At 44.9% G+C, this 17,816-nt stretch overlaps 1 protein-coding gene across 4 annotated transcripts in view; it reads left to right on the top strand.

Moving 5' to 3' along the window:
* The first annotated feature begins 1,527 nt into the window (after positions 1 to 1,527).
* Positions 1,528 to 17,816, top strand: part of tweek (transmembrane protein KIAA1109 homolog tweek) — a 576,634-nt gene continuing 560,345 nt past the window's right edge. For 3 of the 4 annotated variants that reach the window (XM_070534911.1, XM_070534912.1, XM_070534910.1), the window contains exons 1-2: positions 1,528 to 1,809; positions 8,290 to 8,501. In XM_070534911.1, coding sequence (XP_070391012.1) covers positions 1,793 to 1,809; positions 8,290 to 8,501 — 229 coding nt within the window. In that variant the 5' untranslated portion in view covers positions 1,528 to 1,792. Of the gene's footprint in view, positions 1,810 to 7,472; positions 7,718 to 8,289; positions 8,502 to 17,816 lie in introns of all 4 variants that reach the window. The other variant, XM_070534914.1, reaches the window with a different exon arrangement.

Genomic DNA, 17,816 nt, shown 5'->3' with positions numbered 1-17,816 from the left:
ATAATTCTCAATAACTGGCGGCTCTTCTGAGTCTCTAAGGTGCGTTTCTGTAACCGCATACACCCCTATTTGTTCTCTATGTAACTGCTCCTCAATCTCTGCCCACTTTTCCTTTCTTCTGCCGCCCTGCATGTTTATGTAGCCTATTGCATGGCGAGCTCTTGTTCTTGCTTTCCTCCTTTTTCTCTTATCGACGGCGATGCTCTTCTGCTGTTCCCCTAGGGGACCTTCTTTATTACTACCTACTCTGACCTCCTGAGCGCCCGCGGGCCCCCTAAAAAAGCAACAGCGCGACCCCCAAGTCGCCAGCCCACTTCTCGTGCTAGCCTGTAATTGAAGTGGATCCCATCTCGTCTAAAACCACCACAACTTCTCACTTCCCTGTTTACTTCGACAACCTCGAAGCCTTTCTCTCGGCTAATTTTCCATATTGCCTCATTGGCAGCCATTACGGCTCTTTGTACGTGACTGTCACGCACAGGCACCTCCGGCACCGTGCACACCACGATCTGCACCTGAGGGGATAGCTCGCGCAAGTCGTCCACCCCCTTCGCCAAGCGCTGGGCTAGTCCTGGCCCTTTCCTGTTCAGGACGTCATTTAGCCCACCTGCTACTACGACAAGGTTGCGCACGTGGGCATTTTCCGTGAGCTTTTCTTTTGCTCGCTCCATGACAGAACCCAGTGTCTGCCCTGGAAATGTCCCTACCGCCACTCTTTTGTCGCCTTTCACCCTCTCCACAATTGCTTTTGAGCACCCAGCCATGTTTGAGTCGCCAGCGATAATCACCCTTTCACTCTCTCCTACCTGTCCCTGCTTCCCGGCTTCCTGTGGCTGCAGCGTCGCCTCACTCGGGGCGTGTTGCGCTGCTTCGCTATAGCTACGCCGATTCACCGGCGGCGAGCTGGCGACCGCTTGCTTTGGCTCCCTGCCTCCCACTTCGCCCTCGCTTTGGCGTCCTGACCCGACATTATCCGCTGCCCGAGTCTCAAGAGCGTCGAGCCGCCTTTGCAGTTCGGCGCTCCTTTCTTTCGCCTCCCCAAGCTCGGCCACAGTCCTCACCAACTGCGCGGCCTGGGCCGCCTCCACCTTGACGAAATTTTCAACCTTCGCCAGCAGTGCTACCCGCTTCTCCTGCTCCTCCCTCAGGCTTGCCTTAAGCTCTTCAAACTTAGCCGCCCAATTCCTTTCCAGTTTTTGGACGGCTTCCTTGACGCCCTCGCACGACCTGCACGTGAAGCTAGACCCCACTGCTTCTGCTAAATCCTGGAATTCAGTCTCGTCGAGGAAGCACCAGCGCAGGCACTCGTCGCACTGCACTTGCTCCCCGTTCCCCGCGGCCTTCACGTTTTTCGATTTCATCGCTTGCTCGGGTCCCTAGGCCCAACGAGCACGTTCGCCGAATCACTCACGCAAACCCGACCTCGACCGCTATCCCAAACAAAAACAAAGAATTATGTTGTACAGCGCCACCTGTGGTCCCATACTTTAGTTCACAACGCCACCGCTACGCTTATTTCCGTAGCATTGTGGAAGGTAGAGTTTCCCTTCTGTAAGTTTGTATAGGTGATCTGTGGTGCAGTTCCCTTCTATGATGTTGGTTCTTAGGTGTACTCCTACGGACTGTTGGTGTTGTCGCTTATTCGATGCACAAAAGTGACGTGATGAGACAATTTCTATCAATTTTAGTTCCTTATTCTATGGTTCTCATGCTTTAGCATGCAGTACAAGGTCTGACGTTGTTGGATGCAGCAGCAGAAACAAGCGTGTCTGTGTGTTTTAACATACATGCCATGAACACTTCAGAAACGTGAGTTCATTGCATTATTATGTTCGTTTGGTTAGTTTCTGTTTCGCGAGTCGCGCTGAAGTGCCTAAAAGCGAAACTTCCAAGGCCAAAAACTACCCCTCCGATTTATTTGGGAATTTTCGATTTTTGCCGCACATCGTATACAGAACGCTTCACATTGAGTTTTTCCCGTATGAGAAACCCGGCGAACGCATCATTCGCGATGACAAAATTAATTCTCTTGTGTTTAAACCATTTAAGCCTTACCTCTTTGTCTGATTGCCGCATGTTTGCGGTCTCTGACGACGTTATTTTCGTTGAAGCCGCGCCTCTGCCAACGTACGGTAGGTAAGAGGTCTGCATCTTCGTTACTGGTATTCGCAAGAGAGCATTGCATGAGAAGAGCATCTACAATTTGGATTGCTGAATAGCTTCGTCGCGCGATCGCTCGATGTTCGGAGTGCTCAACTTCTTTGTGAAATCTTACGTGTGGCGTGGCCGGGAGACCAATAACAGTGCGGATCACCAGGCACGTTACTGCGGCCTGCCATAAAACACGAATGTATTGTTTCTGAAATCATTGAAGGTAATTGTCAAAGTAAGCGGTAGCTTATACGGACCGAAAATAAAGCTGTTTCCATCCATATACGGACCGCGGAAATCAAATGCAGGCACTGGCAATTGCAATACTGCTGACGCCGATAAAGGTCTTTGATGATGGCGGCGCAAATTATCGTCTAGAAGTGCCCTAGAAGTGATTTAAGAAGTGTCCTAGAAGTGATCTAGAAGGCTAGGTGGCGCGCGCCGCCGCCGCCCGATTCAAAGGGTTGAGTCTCAATCATCCATCCACCCATCCAAGTTTTGGTAGATGGTGATGGTTACAGTACCCTCTGTAACGGGTTTGCACATTCTGAGCGGCCAGGCCAAAGATCCCTGTAAAATTACTAGAAATAGGTAAATACGCTAACACCCGTTAAAAAATAAAATACTAAAAAATAAACATAAAATCGGGGGTAACACTCCAAGGCACACTATTAACAATAACCGTGGTGCACCAGTACCGTGTTGCCACCAGTCCTCCAGGCATCTCTTTGTGTCTTTAACCAGTCCTGACTCATCCCCACTGTTGTAGTGACGTCCAAGTAGTTACCTATTTGATGCCATCGATGCTGAGGGTTCGTGCTAGAATTATCTGAAAAGGAATAGCTGAAGTATTCGTACTTGGCTTGTCGTAGTTCTTTGTTCAAGTTATTGCAATATTTTTATATTGAGAAAATTTCACAGGATCCTTGGATTTAATGTATTGCGCATATAGTTTCATTCCTTTTCTACTTTTTTCAATAAGGCCGTCGTAATGCATGGTTTCCTCGATTTTCATTTGTGGCAGCATTTTAAAGGAAAGCAGTTTTGATATATGTGTTTTAACTCAGTCATTAGTGCATCATATGCAACATCTGCATCAGATAGTGACGATATATGGGAGAAGTTGTTTGTACATATTTCATTACGAAAGGTGTCGAGGGATTTTGAATCAATGCAGCGATAATAAGATGCGGTGATTTAGATGCATGTTTAGGGTTGGTATTATCAATAAAGGCAAATACTGGAAAATGATCACTGGTGTCAGTTATCAAAGTTCGGGAGGTTATAGTGCTTTTATCATTGTTAGTGATAATTAAATCCAAAGTAGATGAAGTGGAACAAGTTACGCGCATTGGTACAGTAATTACATTCACGAGAGGGTAAGAATCAAATAAGCAAATATTGTCTGCTCTGGTGACACGGTTCGCATATCAATATTCATATCACCGGAAAGGTGTAGCACATGCTCATTTATAGACACATAATAAAAAAGGGCTTCTAACGATGAGAACAAATTTTCAAGTTTTCCGTCTGGAGGGCAGTAGACAACACAAAGTATATTTTTGTCACTCTGAACGGTTAACACTTCACAGTTCGGAGTGCAGAACGTGAATTTTTCAAATATTGTTGCAGGAAGCGAATGCACAATTTGCAGAGATACACCGCCACCTCTTCGAGTTTGCCTGTTACTAGCCAAGTGAGCAAATTGTCTAGTACAAAATATGCTGAATCATCGTGGTACCAGGTTTCAGTAAACATTATTGCATGGAATGAACAATTAAGGAAAGTAAACAGGCTATGTATTTCATCAGCCTTGTTGCACACAGAACGACAGTTCATATGAAAAACAGCAAAGCTATTTTCACAGTAAACGCTATCTAGATCTACGTTATAAGGAAGTTCGAGGCAGCTCATAGGGGCATCTATGTTTTTAGCTCATTTTATTCAAATCGTTCGAGCTAGTGATCCCTAGTCTGGCACTGTTTTCAGATTTGCGGGCATAAATGTGCCCATCACGCACTCAAACAAACTTCCAGTTTGTTTCACGTTTTTTGGCAATGGCCTGCGCAAGGAGGCACTTCCTTTCAGGACACAGGTGCTCATTGACGTAAATGGGCACAGATTCAGAAAACATAAGTTCACTAGCCGTTAGTCGCTTTCGTCTTCCTTTCTCCAGCACTGCATTTTGTTTCGTTTGGAGTGCAAACTGGACAATAATGTTCTTTTCAGTTTGGCTTCCTGGTACTGAAACCTGGTGGCACACGTCAATATCAGGCGGTGATATGGGTTCCCCAATACAGTCACCATGCTTCATCATGATTTCCGTCAGCTTTTCATTAGCATTCACTGGAATTCCTTTTATTTCTATATTGGTGTTTCGCGAATACTGTTGGCAATCCACGATTCGATACTCGTTCGATTTCATTTGACTTTCTATCTGATCGCAACGTGACGTTAGGTTGTCATTTTCAGTGCGCAAGCATTTATTTTATTCTATAATTGCTTTCAGATTGGTTACCATTTTATCAAATTTGTAATAAGTAAACTTGAGATTAGCTTTTATTTCTCTGAGTTCATCTCTAAAATCTCGTTCCAGAGACTCTTTCAAATTCTTGAGGTCGGTCCTGATTTCTCTCTTCAGGTCCTCAAGGGCACTTACCAATTCTTTACTTATTTTTGCCATGATGACCAACAGTAAGTTACAACAAACATTGGTAATGTGTCGTATGGCAGCAGTTATTATGTACAGGATTAGAAAAAGGTAAAATAACAGTAAAGGTTCATTGACGGCCGGCAGCAAATTGTACGCTGCAGCTCGTGGCAAGAACGTCTCTTCCTTCCCAACGGTTCTCTGGCTTATAATCCTTTCAGTCCGTTGGGGTCACATCATTTTCAGCCAGTCGTTGAGCCTGTGCATATGTCGTCATTTTTATCCAATTGTAAGGCCGGTGCAAGTGGCGTCACGTTCGGCCAAGGCGGACACTCCTTTGGCTCTACCCTCCTATGGCCTCATCCCTCCAGCGTTGCCTCCTTGCCTAGTCATCCTTGAACGACCTTCTAGCGCTGCAAAGCAGCTTTTCTTGGTACTAAAGCCCACACCACACGTACACTTGTAGACGTGTGCAAGCTCGCGCCTGTGTGCCCACGCATGTACAGACAGTGCAGGACGGCTTGTACATGTCGAAACTCAGTGCGATCGTGGTGAAAAGCTCCTCTCTGTTATCATGTGCTTGGGCTGCCTTGCGTTGGCATGCCAGGCTATGCAACTACGGCGCGGTACACTCAACTCTCCGTGAAGCATATTTATATAATGCATGAAAGTGCTTAATATTTCCTTTTTGTGCGGGGTCTAAAAATATAACAATCATTTTTATAGGTATCAAAGCATTTTGAAATATTGTCATTAACAAAGTACAAAGTGGCATCTTCCAAGGCGTCTATGAGTGAGCCCAGTGAGCTCGCACTGTCACGAGTCTTTGTGGATGCATGCCACCATTCCTCGCGAGGCGCGGCAGGTGTAAGGCGCATAGACGCGAGTTTGCATGCCTGCAAGTGTACGTGTGGTCTGGGCTTAAGGTCAACTACCTCGAAACGTGCTGACCACCACATACTCTTTCGGGAAGCATCACATCTGGCGGGTCCAGTAGCATGGTCGATGTGCATCGGTGCACCATAATTGGAATGCGTCGGTGAGTGGTTGCGCTCGGAGAACTGTACCGACGCTGATTAATGGTCCATATCTAAAAGCTCCTCCACCCCGGAAGTTCGGAATGGCCGGTGAACTCAATTCATTGGCCATGTAGAACACTGATGACACTTATAGTGCACTGGAAACGAGCTTTGTGTGCCGAATTCCTGGATCCTATGCACTGGAGAATGTACGTCAAACAAGTGAAACAACATAGTGCTGTCCCACATGCAAGCGCAGGCTCTTGACCCCTGACTTGCCAGGCTCTTACTATGTCAAACTCAACCCTGTGTTTTTTTTGTCAGTTTTGATAAAGCAAATTCAACTATATTCCTAAACAGCTTTCCACATCTCCTCGAATGCCGACAAGGCCAGAATGATGTTGCCGTTGCAAAATAATCGGAAGAAAACTAAACAATTAATGAAAACAATCATTATTGCCATACACAAGCAATGCTTTGAAGCTGCGAGGATGACTTCCAGCCCATAATAAGCTACATACCTTGTTATTCAAAGGAAGGAGGGTAATACGTTGGGTTACTGAAACAGGCGGCTCAAAATCACCAGTGCTTCAAAACACCTTAGGCAACCTCACTTCACAAAGAGCCTGTTCGTACTCTTATCACAGTGGATACTTATCGCCTCCACCGGTACTACAGAACAACTGCATCAACTCTGTAGATACCTACTCAATTGCACCAATTTCGCTATCACTATTCACAATGCATACTTGCATCTCATGCAGGCATTTCCTAACACTTACTCATGTTTCTTCTCTTTTTCCAAACAGGACACACCTTCAATGAACAACAAAATTAAACTTGTGTAACTTACACATTCCCAAGAACCTTTAAAAAAAACGTGTCTGCTATTAACTGCTGCCACACACGCTTAATATAAAACTCAGAACGCTGCCGCCATCAACACACACAAGCGACCGAGTCACATTCTGGTTTCTTCCGTCTGCACAGGACACCCACTAAAGGAGCTACCACCGCTTCTCAATGCAGATGATGCACTTACTAAAAATCAACGTGCTTAACCTGAGAAGAAAACTTCAAAAACACTTCTAAAAAAAGGTTAGCTAATACACATGCATTTTACTATAGACTTTTAGCAAAATGACCTTGATGTTTCAAGTTACTCAAAAAATGAAAGCCGAACTACTCAGTAACGACCACTTGGTGAAACTAAAGCTCAACTCTAAATGCATCTTTCAAACGTCAGTGCTTCTCAAATGAAAACATTAACAAGCCTCATAACTTGCCAATGAAAGAAACTCTAGTCTCAAATCGTGAAATTCTCAAGTGCTCAAGAAATAAACAAAACAAAACTGTTGTTTCTTCAGAACCCATCTTTTTGTCGGTCGCTCCGTTAATCTCAAAAAACTCTTGAGCCTGACTCGAGGGGGTCGCAGTTAGGAAACATTTCTGTCTTCATTGATGGCTGGCAGCAAATCGGACGCTGCGGCTTGTGGCAAGAAGAATGCTTCTCCCTTTCTGATGGTTCTCTGGCTTATAACCCCTTCAGTTTGACAGGGTCACATCATTTTCAGCCAATCGCTGAGCCCATGGATGTGTCATTTTAATCCAATCAATGAGCTCGTACAGGTGTCATTTTTATCCAATCGTAGGGCCCGTGCAAGGGGGGTCATGTTCGGCCAATGGAAACTCTCCCTGGGTTCTACCCTCCGATGGCCGCATCTGTCCAGCATTGCATCCTCACCTGGTTGTCCTTGAACGACCTTCCAGTGCAGCAAACCAGCTTGTCTCGGGACTAAGGGCAACTACTTCGAAACGTGTCGACCTCCATGTACACTTTCGGGAAGCGTCACACGGGGAGATGTGTAGACAAAAGCTCCACACATGACAAATGAGGGTGAGATAGCCAGCCTGTCTGGCGAGTTCGGTAGCATGGTCTAAGTGCACAGGTGCACCTTAATTGGAATGTGTCGGCAAGTGGTTGCGCTCGGAGAACTTGACCAATGCTGATTAATAGTCTGTATCAAACTTCACGAAATTAAGTTTGTTGGTTCTTGATCTTGCTCCCAAGTGCCATGAGCTGAAAAGCAGCGCTCTGGATGAACCAAGCAAATGTGTTCTGAACATTCGGTTTCACCTAGCTGAATATAAACCACACTGTGAGAGCGTGTGGAAGTGACTGGTTGAATGTACCATTTGTTTTCACCGAAGTGGACTGAATAACCCTACACCGGCAGTAATACATTGTTTCACTAGGTGTTTGCAAATGCAGAAATAGCAGTCATCGTGATTAGTGACTGCTATGTCAAACAATAATGTGAAGTCAGCAAGTGTGGATGTTGTAGCTTTGAAAAGCGCACTGCAGAATTAATAATGTGAAATAGAAGTGTCAAAGGGGGCCCGTGCTCTTAGATTCAATAACAAAATATGGTAAACAGTCGTCATTCTTTTTTTATAACCCTTGTGCAGGGTGCCAGAAGTGCCTGCCTACCCTGCCGCATGGAACACTACAGCCCCTTTGGAGAAACTGCCTCTGGACTCCAACTTTGCTTGGCTGCTGTGTGCACTGCTCGCAGCCACCGCATGGGTTATCTACATCACATTCTACAATGCCCGTGTTTTGGGCTTCCTGCTCACCAAAATCCTCAACCGTTTTGTGGGGAAAGCATATCTCAAAATTGGTAATTTCTCTTCACTGTGGGTCTTGTATTGTTACCACAAAAAGAAAATGTGGCAATATCCTAACAATATCAAAACCAAAGGCTGTCACGCTGCGTGGTCACTCCCTGTGATAAATCAGCACTGGTAGGAAAATGTGGCTCGATCTCTATTGCATATATTGAGGGTGTTTGTTTTTGGGTTTTATATTTTGTTTGAACTGGGGTATAGATCGGATGCTGTTTTTAAAACTGATAATCTGGGAGAAATTGGGTTTTTTGTGAAACCATTCCAAAATACGGGTTCTTTTGGGTTAAATGTACAGATGTACTAAGTAACACACTCATTTTATTTTATCGGAAGGTATTGTGGGCTTCTTAACTCTGATGCGTTAAAATTAGTGTTTGTTTCAAGCTGGTAATCAGGGAGGAGGGGACATCACAGATTTCTTGCAAATACTCTCCGAAATTTGGCGTTTGTTTGGAAATGAATCAGTAATGAGGGCAGTAAAGAGCATTGATAACTTTTAAGAAATGAAACATTTTATTCATGCAAAGCTGGTCATCAATTTTTAAGCACCCTTGTTTACATACATTATCATCTGCACGCGCAACATGTCGGTCTCCATTCAAGACCAGTCCAGTTGTTGAACGTGTCTCAGCTGGGAGAAAGTTCTCTTGACATCACAGCCTCCATCAGCTGGGCACAATAATGTCAGTGCAGCATTTGCCAGCCTGGTATAGCGAGCGGTGAAGTCATGATAATACTCAATGACTTTGACAACCATGTTCATGGGGCTTGCTTCCAGCAAGTACTGGTTGAACTTGTCGTTAAGTGAATCTACATTGTCGGTTACGGACATGAATAGAGGTCAGTAGTCAACAAGTGACTGCCCCAACAGATGCTTCTGAAATGGATCCAGGATGGCTCTCAACTTCCACAAAGCTGGTTTTCATCGTTGTCTGAGACGTTCCGTTCAACAGTGCAGGGCCATTTTGTGGCGAGTTTCGTGCAGAACTCTACACATGTTTTTACTAATGTGGTGCTACTCTTGGGTAACATAGACAAAACAGCGAAGGCCTGATCACTTTTACCAATCATCGCTGAAAACTCGCTGACAGTCTGCTGCAGCTAGACGTTTACCAGGTGATCAAAGCTGGCCATCAGAAGTTTTCTGCCTTCAAGTGTTTTCTGGGCGTCTAAAAGGCGGCCGGGGGTCTCTCTTATCAGGATTGCCTTCGCAAGAACAACTTTTTCAGAAAGTATCACTCGAACAGCTTCCACTTTGTTGCTATCGTGTGAGCTTTCAGCAAGTTCCGTTAACAAGCTCCACATTTCTATGACAACCACGAGCACTTTGTAGAAGCTTTGCCATTTATTCAGGACAACAGAAGGTGGCTTCTTAACATCGGTCCAAAGAGGCCACTAGAAGCACAAATTTCGGTGTACTTTTGGTAGAGCTTGTTAGCATGCTTAAGTAACACTCCAAACTTGATCACTGTGGATCGAACTGTTGACATGCATGGTAAAGAAATGAAATGGTCAACACTCACGTGAATCAGGTGTGCTAAATGTTTCACATGCAAGATTTGGATCCCTTCAGCTTGACAGATTTCTCGTACCATTTTTTCCATGTATTCCGCTGAGTCTATGGCTACAGCCACAGCGTCTTTCCATGTCTTACCTACAGTCAGGAGAGGCTTGCTGACTACGTTGGCCACCTTGCAGCTGTTTGAAGCATTTACTTTGTCGATGTTGACCAAAACAACCTACTTCACGGTATTTTGGTTATAGTAGCACAGCAGAGTGTTGAGGGCAGGCACTCCAGTGATGTCTGGGGATTCGTCGATGATGACACTCACTTTCACATATTGCATATCATCGCGCAATTCCACCATGTCATTGTCAAAAGCTTCTTTCGGGTATTTCGGCTGAAGTTTTTGTCCTGTTGGCGTGGTCTTCGCGGCCTTGCAGTATTTGCGTTTGAAATTGAAGTCCCCCAGAGGTTCGTCCGCCTGGTGCATGCTGATTTTACTGTACGCTAGGGCACGGACGAAGTCATGGATTACGCTGTCCGCTTCATTCTATTTCGCATGTTGTCTACAGAACATATCAAAGAGCATCTGCTGAGATGTTCCCGCCTTCTCAGCTTCCTGGGTCGACATCTTGAGCTTCTTATGACGAGATGACGCTAGATGCTCGCGAATTCGGTTGTAGGGCTTCTTCGCTGGATCAGTGACCATCTCGATGTTCCAATATTTGCACACTAATGTGCGGCTGCCTTCACTGTCTTTCCTTGCGATCTGGAGAACTTCATGCTCTTTACACCAGTCATACAGTGTCTTTTGTTTTCTTCGCATCCCCACGCTGAATTTTTCCATGCCGTGTACTGGAGCCTTATGTTTGCGACAGTGACTTTGTGCTCACCAATCGCCCCTGGTAATGGTATGTGATGATGGCGATCATGCGTCTCATTGGTTAGAGTTTGCACTTAAACGAATCAGATGCATGATTCACTTCATCGGCAGTTCCTTCTCTCCAGGTGGCTGGTGAGTTCTTTGTTAGCAGTGCTTCGAATTTGTCGAGAAAACCTGTAGGAACACCATTCGTGGAATGCCACCACGTGGAATGCCACCATTCGTCGAATCTTGCTGTTCCTGTGAAAACAGAATTTTGAGTGCAATGGCTTTTGTCCCTTCTTGTGGGCAGTCGAAAGGGGATATCACAAGCTACACAAAGCGCGAGGGATGCGGAACACTACATGGCTCTCAACAAGGCCTACTGACAAGCACTTCTAACTCAGCGTGATGGAGGCTGGCTGAAGAAAAGTGATAATAGGCACTGGGGCCCTCGCTTGTAAAAATCCCGTGCACTAAACATCTGCGTCGCTCAATCCCTCCCCCACTGACTCGTCACCTCTTCCTTTCGCATGAAAGCTATGGAAGCAGGTGCATATACCCAAGACTAATTTGTAGTAGGTGAAGCGCTGTTGGCCTTTTTTTTTTCGTCCTAAATTTGTTACTTCCTGACTGGCAGCCATGTGCTCACAGTGTGGTCAGCCTCAATCATGATGGCCCCTTTCCTTTGCAAGCCTTTCTTTTCGTTGGGGGGGGGGGGGGGGGAATGGAATGCATGTACAAACTCACTGCGACCTGTCGAGAAAGCGGGGATAAAAAAGTGCAGCACCACAAAGCAATATCTGCTCTCCAAGCAGCAGGGTGAGAATGCACCCGCTTGTTTATATAAATTATATTGCCCGAGGGGCCTGGAGAGAATGGTGGACTGTCGGCGCACGATTGTGCAGATTGCTACTGGGAAGGTCCATTCGGGGACAAATCGGGTACCTGTAAACGAACAACCCTATATATGTTGCATGCATGTAGTTCAATTCGCTTATTGATGTGCGCATTGGGGATGGAAGTGCTGTGCTAAGTGCTCCATACCGCACCAAATCGTCGAGCTGTGCCAGTCAATTAAATTGAGCAGGATGTGTGGCATCCCCTGGCAACCACACAGCCATAATTGTATGTTGGTGTGTTTTTGGGCATTGTCGTATTCCGCCATATTGTCAGCCATGATCGGCCCCAGAGGGCTGCTACAGCCTCTGATTGTTTCAAAATGCTTCCATTACAGAATGTGACATCATAGCAGAATTTGACGATGTCCAGAATGGCACTCCTGGGGCTCCAAGGCAATTAGTATCATATGTTGCATTTGGAGTGTGGGTGTTTAGGGGTGCATTGTAACTTGGCTATAGAGAAATGAGGAATGCATTGTGCATGTTTATAATTCTTGCCCATTTGCGTACTATGCAGATCAGGTAAAAATGATTTAAACTGCCATTCTTTTTGTGGTGTAGCTGTGAAGAAAAACTGCTCTAGACCTCTTTGATTTTCGGAGTTCTGGCAGTCAGCTAATTGCGGTCCTGATAGGAACACATGTGGGCTGGGATCCCAAGAAAATCCGAAGCTGCTCGAAGTTTACAAAATTGAATGCCAGGACAGCTGGTCACGGAATAACCATAAACATGCTACCAGCGTGGCAGCGGCCAGCGAGGCTGGGCGCGTTCAGCAAACCTCGCTATAACGAACTTCTCTATAACGAAATTCTCAATATAACGAAGTATATAGCTTTTTATAATCTCTTGTCCATAGACCACCGTGTATTTAGAACTTCAATATAACGAAGTGTGTTTGTATGCAACTTTAGTATAACGAAATTTCACTGCCGCCACAAAGGAATGCCGAGAAAATGAATGGAAACCTTCACCGACGCGGATGGTCAGAGGATTGAATTACAAGCGGCTGCTTGCAAATGCATTTCTCAAATCGCGCGCAGCGGGACAAGAGCGAAGGCCAAAGTGGAGTCACATTCTGTTCTGCATAAAGCCCAAGTGAGATAAGATCCTATTGCGCCCCACGTACTGTGTGCTTTAGGTGTGAGTGAAAGTGCCAGGGTGAGGCAAGATAGATGGTGGCTTCATGAGTACCGTTTTCTTGTGCGAGCAAAGGGAAATAGGGGAGGGAGGGCGAGCTCGTGGTAACGTGATCCAAGCACACACGTTAGGGCGGACTTGGGGTAAGTTGGTGCGCGTCTCGCCATGGCTTCGCGGTAATCTGCCGCATGTGCAAAGAGTGGGCATCCTGTGACGGCATGGCACAATGTAAGCTGTCATACCGTGCATTTAGTATTAAAGGTTGTGTAATCCGGAGTTTCGGTAACCCGTTGGAGCGAGAGGCAGATGAAGCATTCGCTCCCCGCTGCTGGCACTTTTCCTGATAGTGTCGTCTCAGTGCGGGACATGCTATCAGCCGTGGAGGCAGAGTGCATGGCTGGCTTCGCTTAATTTGTACTGCCGAGAAGATATTGTTGATGTACGTGGGATAAAACTGTATCATTCGTCGCTGACTCCCAATTTTATTAAAATGAATTGTTTTCTCATTGAAATTTGCTTTTTTCGATTGCCCAATAATTTGGAAAATTTTGTGGCCACTTCCCACGTAAAAGAAACCTATCGGCAACTGTGCTTATTTGCATAAAAGGTTGAATTTCAGTAGAACGAAATTTCAATATAACGAATCAAATTTCCGATTTTACTGACTTCGTTATATTGAGGTTTAACTGTAGTCACATTCGAGGATATGATCACTGTCTTGAGATTTTGCACAACTTGGCAGAGGATGCACACCGGGCACCTCACTTTGCACAGCGCAGCAAACGGTCTCCGATACGTGTGATGCGGAGATGCAAAATCAAGCGACATATCCCCGAAAGTGATCGCTCAAAGATGCCTGCTTGTAGCGATACGTCGCCCACAGGTGACACTGATGATTTGGCGTTTTGTCATTATTTGACAAGACACCAAAAGGCAGGATATCGGGTACGTCTTGTATGCATAAAATTTTGTGCTGACCTGCTTGGGTTTCGATTTCAGAAAGTTTGTTTTGGCTGATGGGGCTTCTCTTGTGCCCCTGTGCCGAAGGAGCTGGAGATGCAGCTGGTGCATGAAAATGCATGTCACCTATGACCAGCGAAAAGTTTCACACGAAAAACATTGTTGCCCGTGATTATGAGAGCAATAAGCTAATGTACCTGTGGCCATTGTGTACCTGTACCTGTGACCTGTGGCCATTGTGTGACCTATGTGTTCTTTTAACATCAACGGCCTAATTAGAACACATTCGTTTCGAACTGCCACCTAAACATATGACGAAAAGACGGAGTGAATACTGGCTAGCTGCGACGCCTTCGCTAACTGCAGAAAAAGGAGATATCACCCTATAAATGCAAGAGGTTTGAAAAGTGATACCACTTGAGAAAGATGAACCGAAAAAGCATCACTGTGTGTGTCAGTGAGCATCTACAACTTGTGCGGAACATGATGCTGATAGCATGCACATATGAGAACGCTTGGTGCTGTTCACAGCCGGAAAGAAACCTTCACAGCAGACACACTCTCTCTCTGTATTTTTGAAGGTGACCGTAGCTGGTTGGCTGAGCAAGGCAACAGTACTGGAGTGCTCGTGTTGCTATTTGCCAAGTCCACACAGAGATGAGGGCGAGCGCTCATCGCCTCTTTTTGTCGTCTGCTAGCCAGAAAACTTCCAGAGAGCAGCTAGACCAAAATTGTCCTGGCAATTTCTGGTAGACCCCAGGTAGCCAGAGCCGTCCAGCCCAAGTAAAGCTAATGCGTGAAGGAAATGCATCGAGCAGTAGGCAGAGCAACCCGAGAAAAACGATTGTACTTTGTCTGGAACTGGCAGCCTGTGGGTAGCCAAAACTGTAAAATCAGAGGCCCAGTGTCACTTGAGCGAATAAGTTGTACTATGTATAATGTCTTTTCTGCGTGTAGCTCTTACTGATACATTGGTGCTCGCTTGTATGCCCGTTCGGTAAATCCATGTCAATTACTGGCAAGCATCATGCATGTATGTGCTAAAGCTATTTCACCCGCACACCATCCCTTGTCACTGATTTGACTTAAGGCATGGCGACAAACCACCTGCTTTTCTCGTGAAACTTCTCGACCACAAATCTCAAGTTGCAACAATGATTGTCACTCAAATCTGGATTCTGCATTTACTCCATTTTCTGTATTACTGCATGATGCCAGATCAGACTTTTCCCACTGTAGAACACAAGCCAGGAATATAAGGTTTTGGTGTTAGTCATGGTTTTAATCATGGCTTTAGTCGTGGTTTTAGTCGGCTTCAGTGGCCAAATGACAGTCATAAAAAAGCTTGAGAAAATGCAAATGCCAGAAACTGCAAGTGCAGCTATGATGGTCACATAGTGACTTCTGCGATCGAGCCTCAGGAATTCAATTAACCATAGTTCTGTATCTAAAATAACTGTCGCCATTGTAGTACATTGAGTCGATTGAGCCCGTAGTGAGGTTGCGAATAAATTGGAGGTTGTCTGAAAAATTAATCTTCCACTGTATAGCCTATGATAGCAGGTGTGTATGCAGGGTGAAACACCAGTGATCTTCTTTCTTTGTAGTTCTTTGTAATAAAATGTCTGTTTTTTTTCCTTCAAGTGAACTGGAAAACATGCAGTCATCAAGTAACTTTACATCTATTTTTCGATGTGTTAATACCGCCTGTCCGAGTAAAGTGTCGCCAAGAATGAAAAATAGGCAGCGCTGCACGAACAGCACTCACTCTACATTGATGGGCATTGTTCATGCTCATCATGGATGTTTTGTTAATTGTGCACATATAATTATTTAGGTTTAATTAGATTTTATTAACCTACTTTATCGATATGGTGTCAATGTAGAAGTTGTGAAAGATGCTGAGAAATGACCAATAACGACTTTAAAGCAAACTGTAGGTGTTGCGAGATTTCTTTTTAATGGCAACAAAAAACTCTGCAAAATCAAACAATAAAAAATAAAAAAATATTAATATGCTGTTGCTACGTGTTTGTGCACCCGGGGCTGCAGTAGTCTCAAGCTTAAACCTATTCATATGGGCCTAGTTAATCCCACTGCGAACATGTGGCCACACTCTCTCCTGTCATCATTTAGTTATTTTTGTCACATATTTTTGGTGCCTAAGATGTGCAGTGTACTGGAGGACAAGGTTTACAAGTGAGACCACTCATATCGCTGGTAGTGGGGCGAGTTTTCACGAGATATTTTACAGCAATACTGTTAGCCTATAGTTGGTTTAGATTTTTTGTGGCATGCTCAACAACAACAACAACAAAAAAAAAACAGCAGCTGGAAAAGGAGTTTGTCTTTGAGTTTCCACGTAACAGAACGGTGTTTTCTCGTATGTTCAAATTACAATACGATGCTATAATTTATGTAGGTTGTGGGTAAGTCATACTTTACTAATTTTGTGACACAGTTTACTTTAAGAAATTCAATTACGTTCAATAATGCACTTATGCCAGGTGGAGGGCCTGCAAGAATGAGGATGTATGCTGCACTTCTGCACAGGTGCATGTGTGCATGTCGAATGTGTGCACACAATATATGTCTCCTGATGCATGGATGCTCTGCCCATTGTAACTGTTGCGCAGTGTGTGCTGTGACCGTAGTTGACATTATGGTGATCACGGTCCTACAACAGTACTACCACGGCAGCTGGAAAAGTGGTTTGTGTTTGAGTTTCCGTGTAATGGAATTATGTGTCATATAGTCGAGTTGCAGTTCGGTGCAGTCATGTCTGTAGATTGTGTAAGTCATACTTTACTAATTTTCTAACACATTTCACTTTGAGAGAGTCAATTATCTCGATAATGCACTTGCTCCAGGTGGATGGCCTACAAGAATGAGGATGGACCGCAAACGGTAGTTGGAAAAGGGCTTTGTCTTGTACTTTGCATGTAACAGAATTATGTTTCATCGTATATACATATTACACTCCGAAGCTATCACGTCTGCACATTGTGTGTAAGTCTTACCTTATGCATTTTCTGATGCAATTTACTTGTAAACATTAATTTAGTTCAATAAGACACTTGCGCATGGCAGATGGCTTAGAGGAATGATTGCAACGATGGTGCTAAATAAAACAATGGACACAGCAAGGCGACATGGGACAACCACGTAGGCGCACTAACAACTGAGCGTTTTATTTCTTGACAAAAGACTAAATAGTTGGTGCCAAGGATGAAAACAACAAGAAAAAACAGTGCCGTCATCTGCATCGCACTATGAAAACACGATACAAAACAGCTTCTAAGTGCCGCTCCCAAGATACGCCAGTTCCTTTGTTGATAGAGAAACTGAGGGTTCACTGATGCAAGCATCACCACGTTTCTTGATCTCAAGCGCTTCCAATATCTCCTACTTGTCACTGCGGCGACGAGGAGACTATAGAACACGTACTTTGCCACTGTCCTCGATACAGCGCGCACCGGCTGTCACTAGTGACCACATTGGCACGCCTTGGCGACGGGTGACTTTCAGAACAGTCAATCTCGAAATGCCGACATAAGCTGTCGTACTGAAAGTCGGTTAAGGCTTTTTGACCTTTTTACGTGGCAGTGGCCTATTAGAAAGACTATAATGATCCCATTCCATCCCTTCTCATTTTTTGTTTCATGCTTTTATTTTTGTCATGCTCTTTCTGACTTTGCTTCCCCTTTCCCTTCTCCTAGTGCAGGGTAGCAAACCAGAGGTTAACTCTGGTTAACCTCCGTGCCTTTCTCTCATTTGCATCTCTCTCTGCTCTGTTCAAAAGACAGGTTTTATTAAAATCAGGAATACGCTTGTGAGCCTTATAATGAGCACCAATGTGATTGGAGAGCTGGTTTTCCATCTTATATCGATGCTCATACAATCTGTCATTTAGACATCTGCCCGTTTTGCCGACTTATGATGA

Source organism: Dermacentor albipictus, chromosome 3 (genome assembly GCF_038994185.2).
Source record: "Dermacentor albipictus isolate Rhodes 1998 colony chromosome 3, USDA_Dalb.pri_finalv2, whole genome shotgun sequence".
Classification (NCBI taxonomy): domain Eukaryota; kingdom Metazoa; phylum Arthropoda; class Arachnida; order Ixodida; family Ixodidae; genus Dermacentor; species Dermacentor albipictus.
Note: the sequence above shows the minus strand (reverse complement) of the source record. Positions and strands in the feature narration are given on the sequence as shown.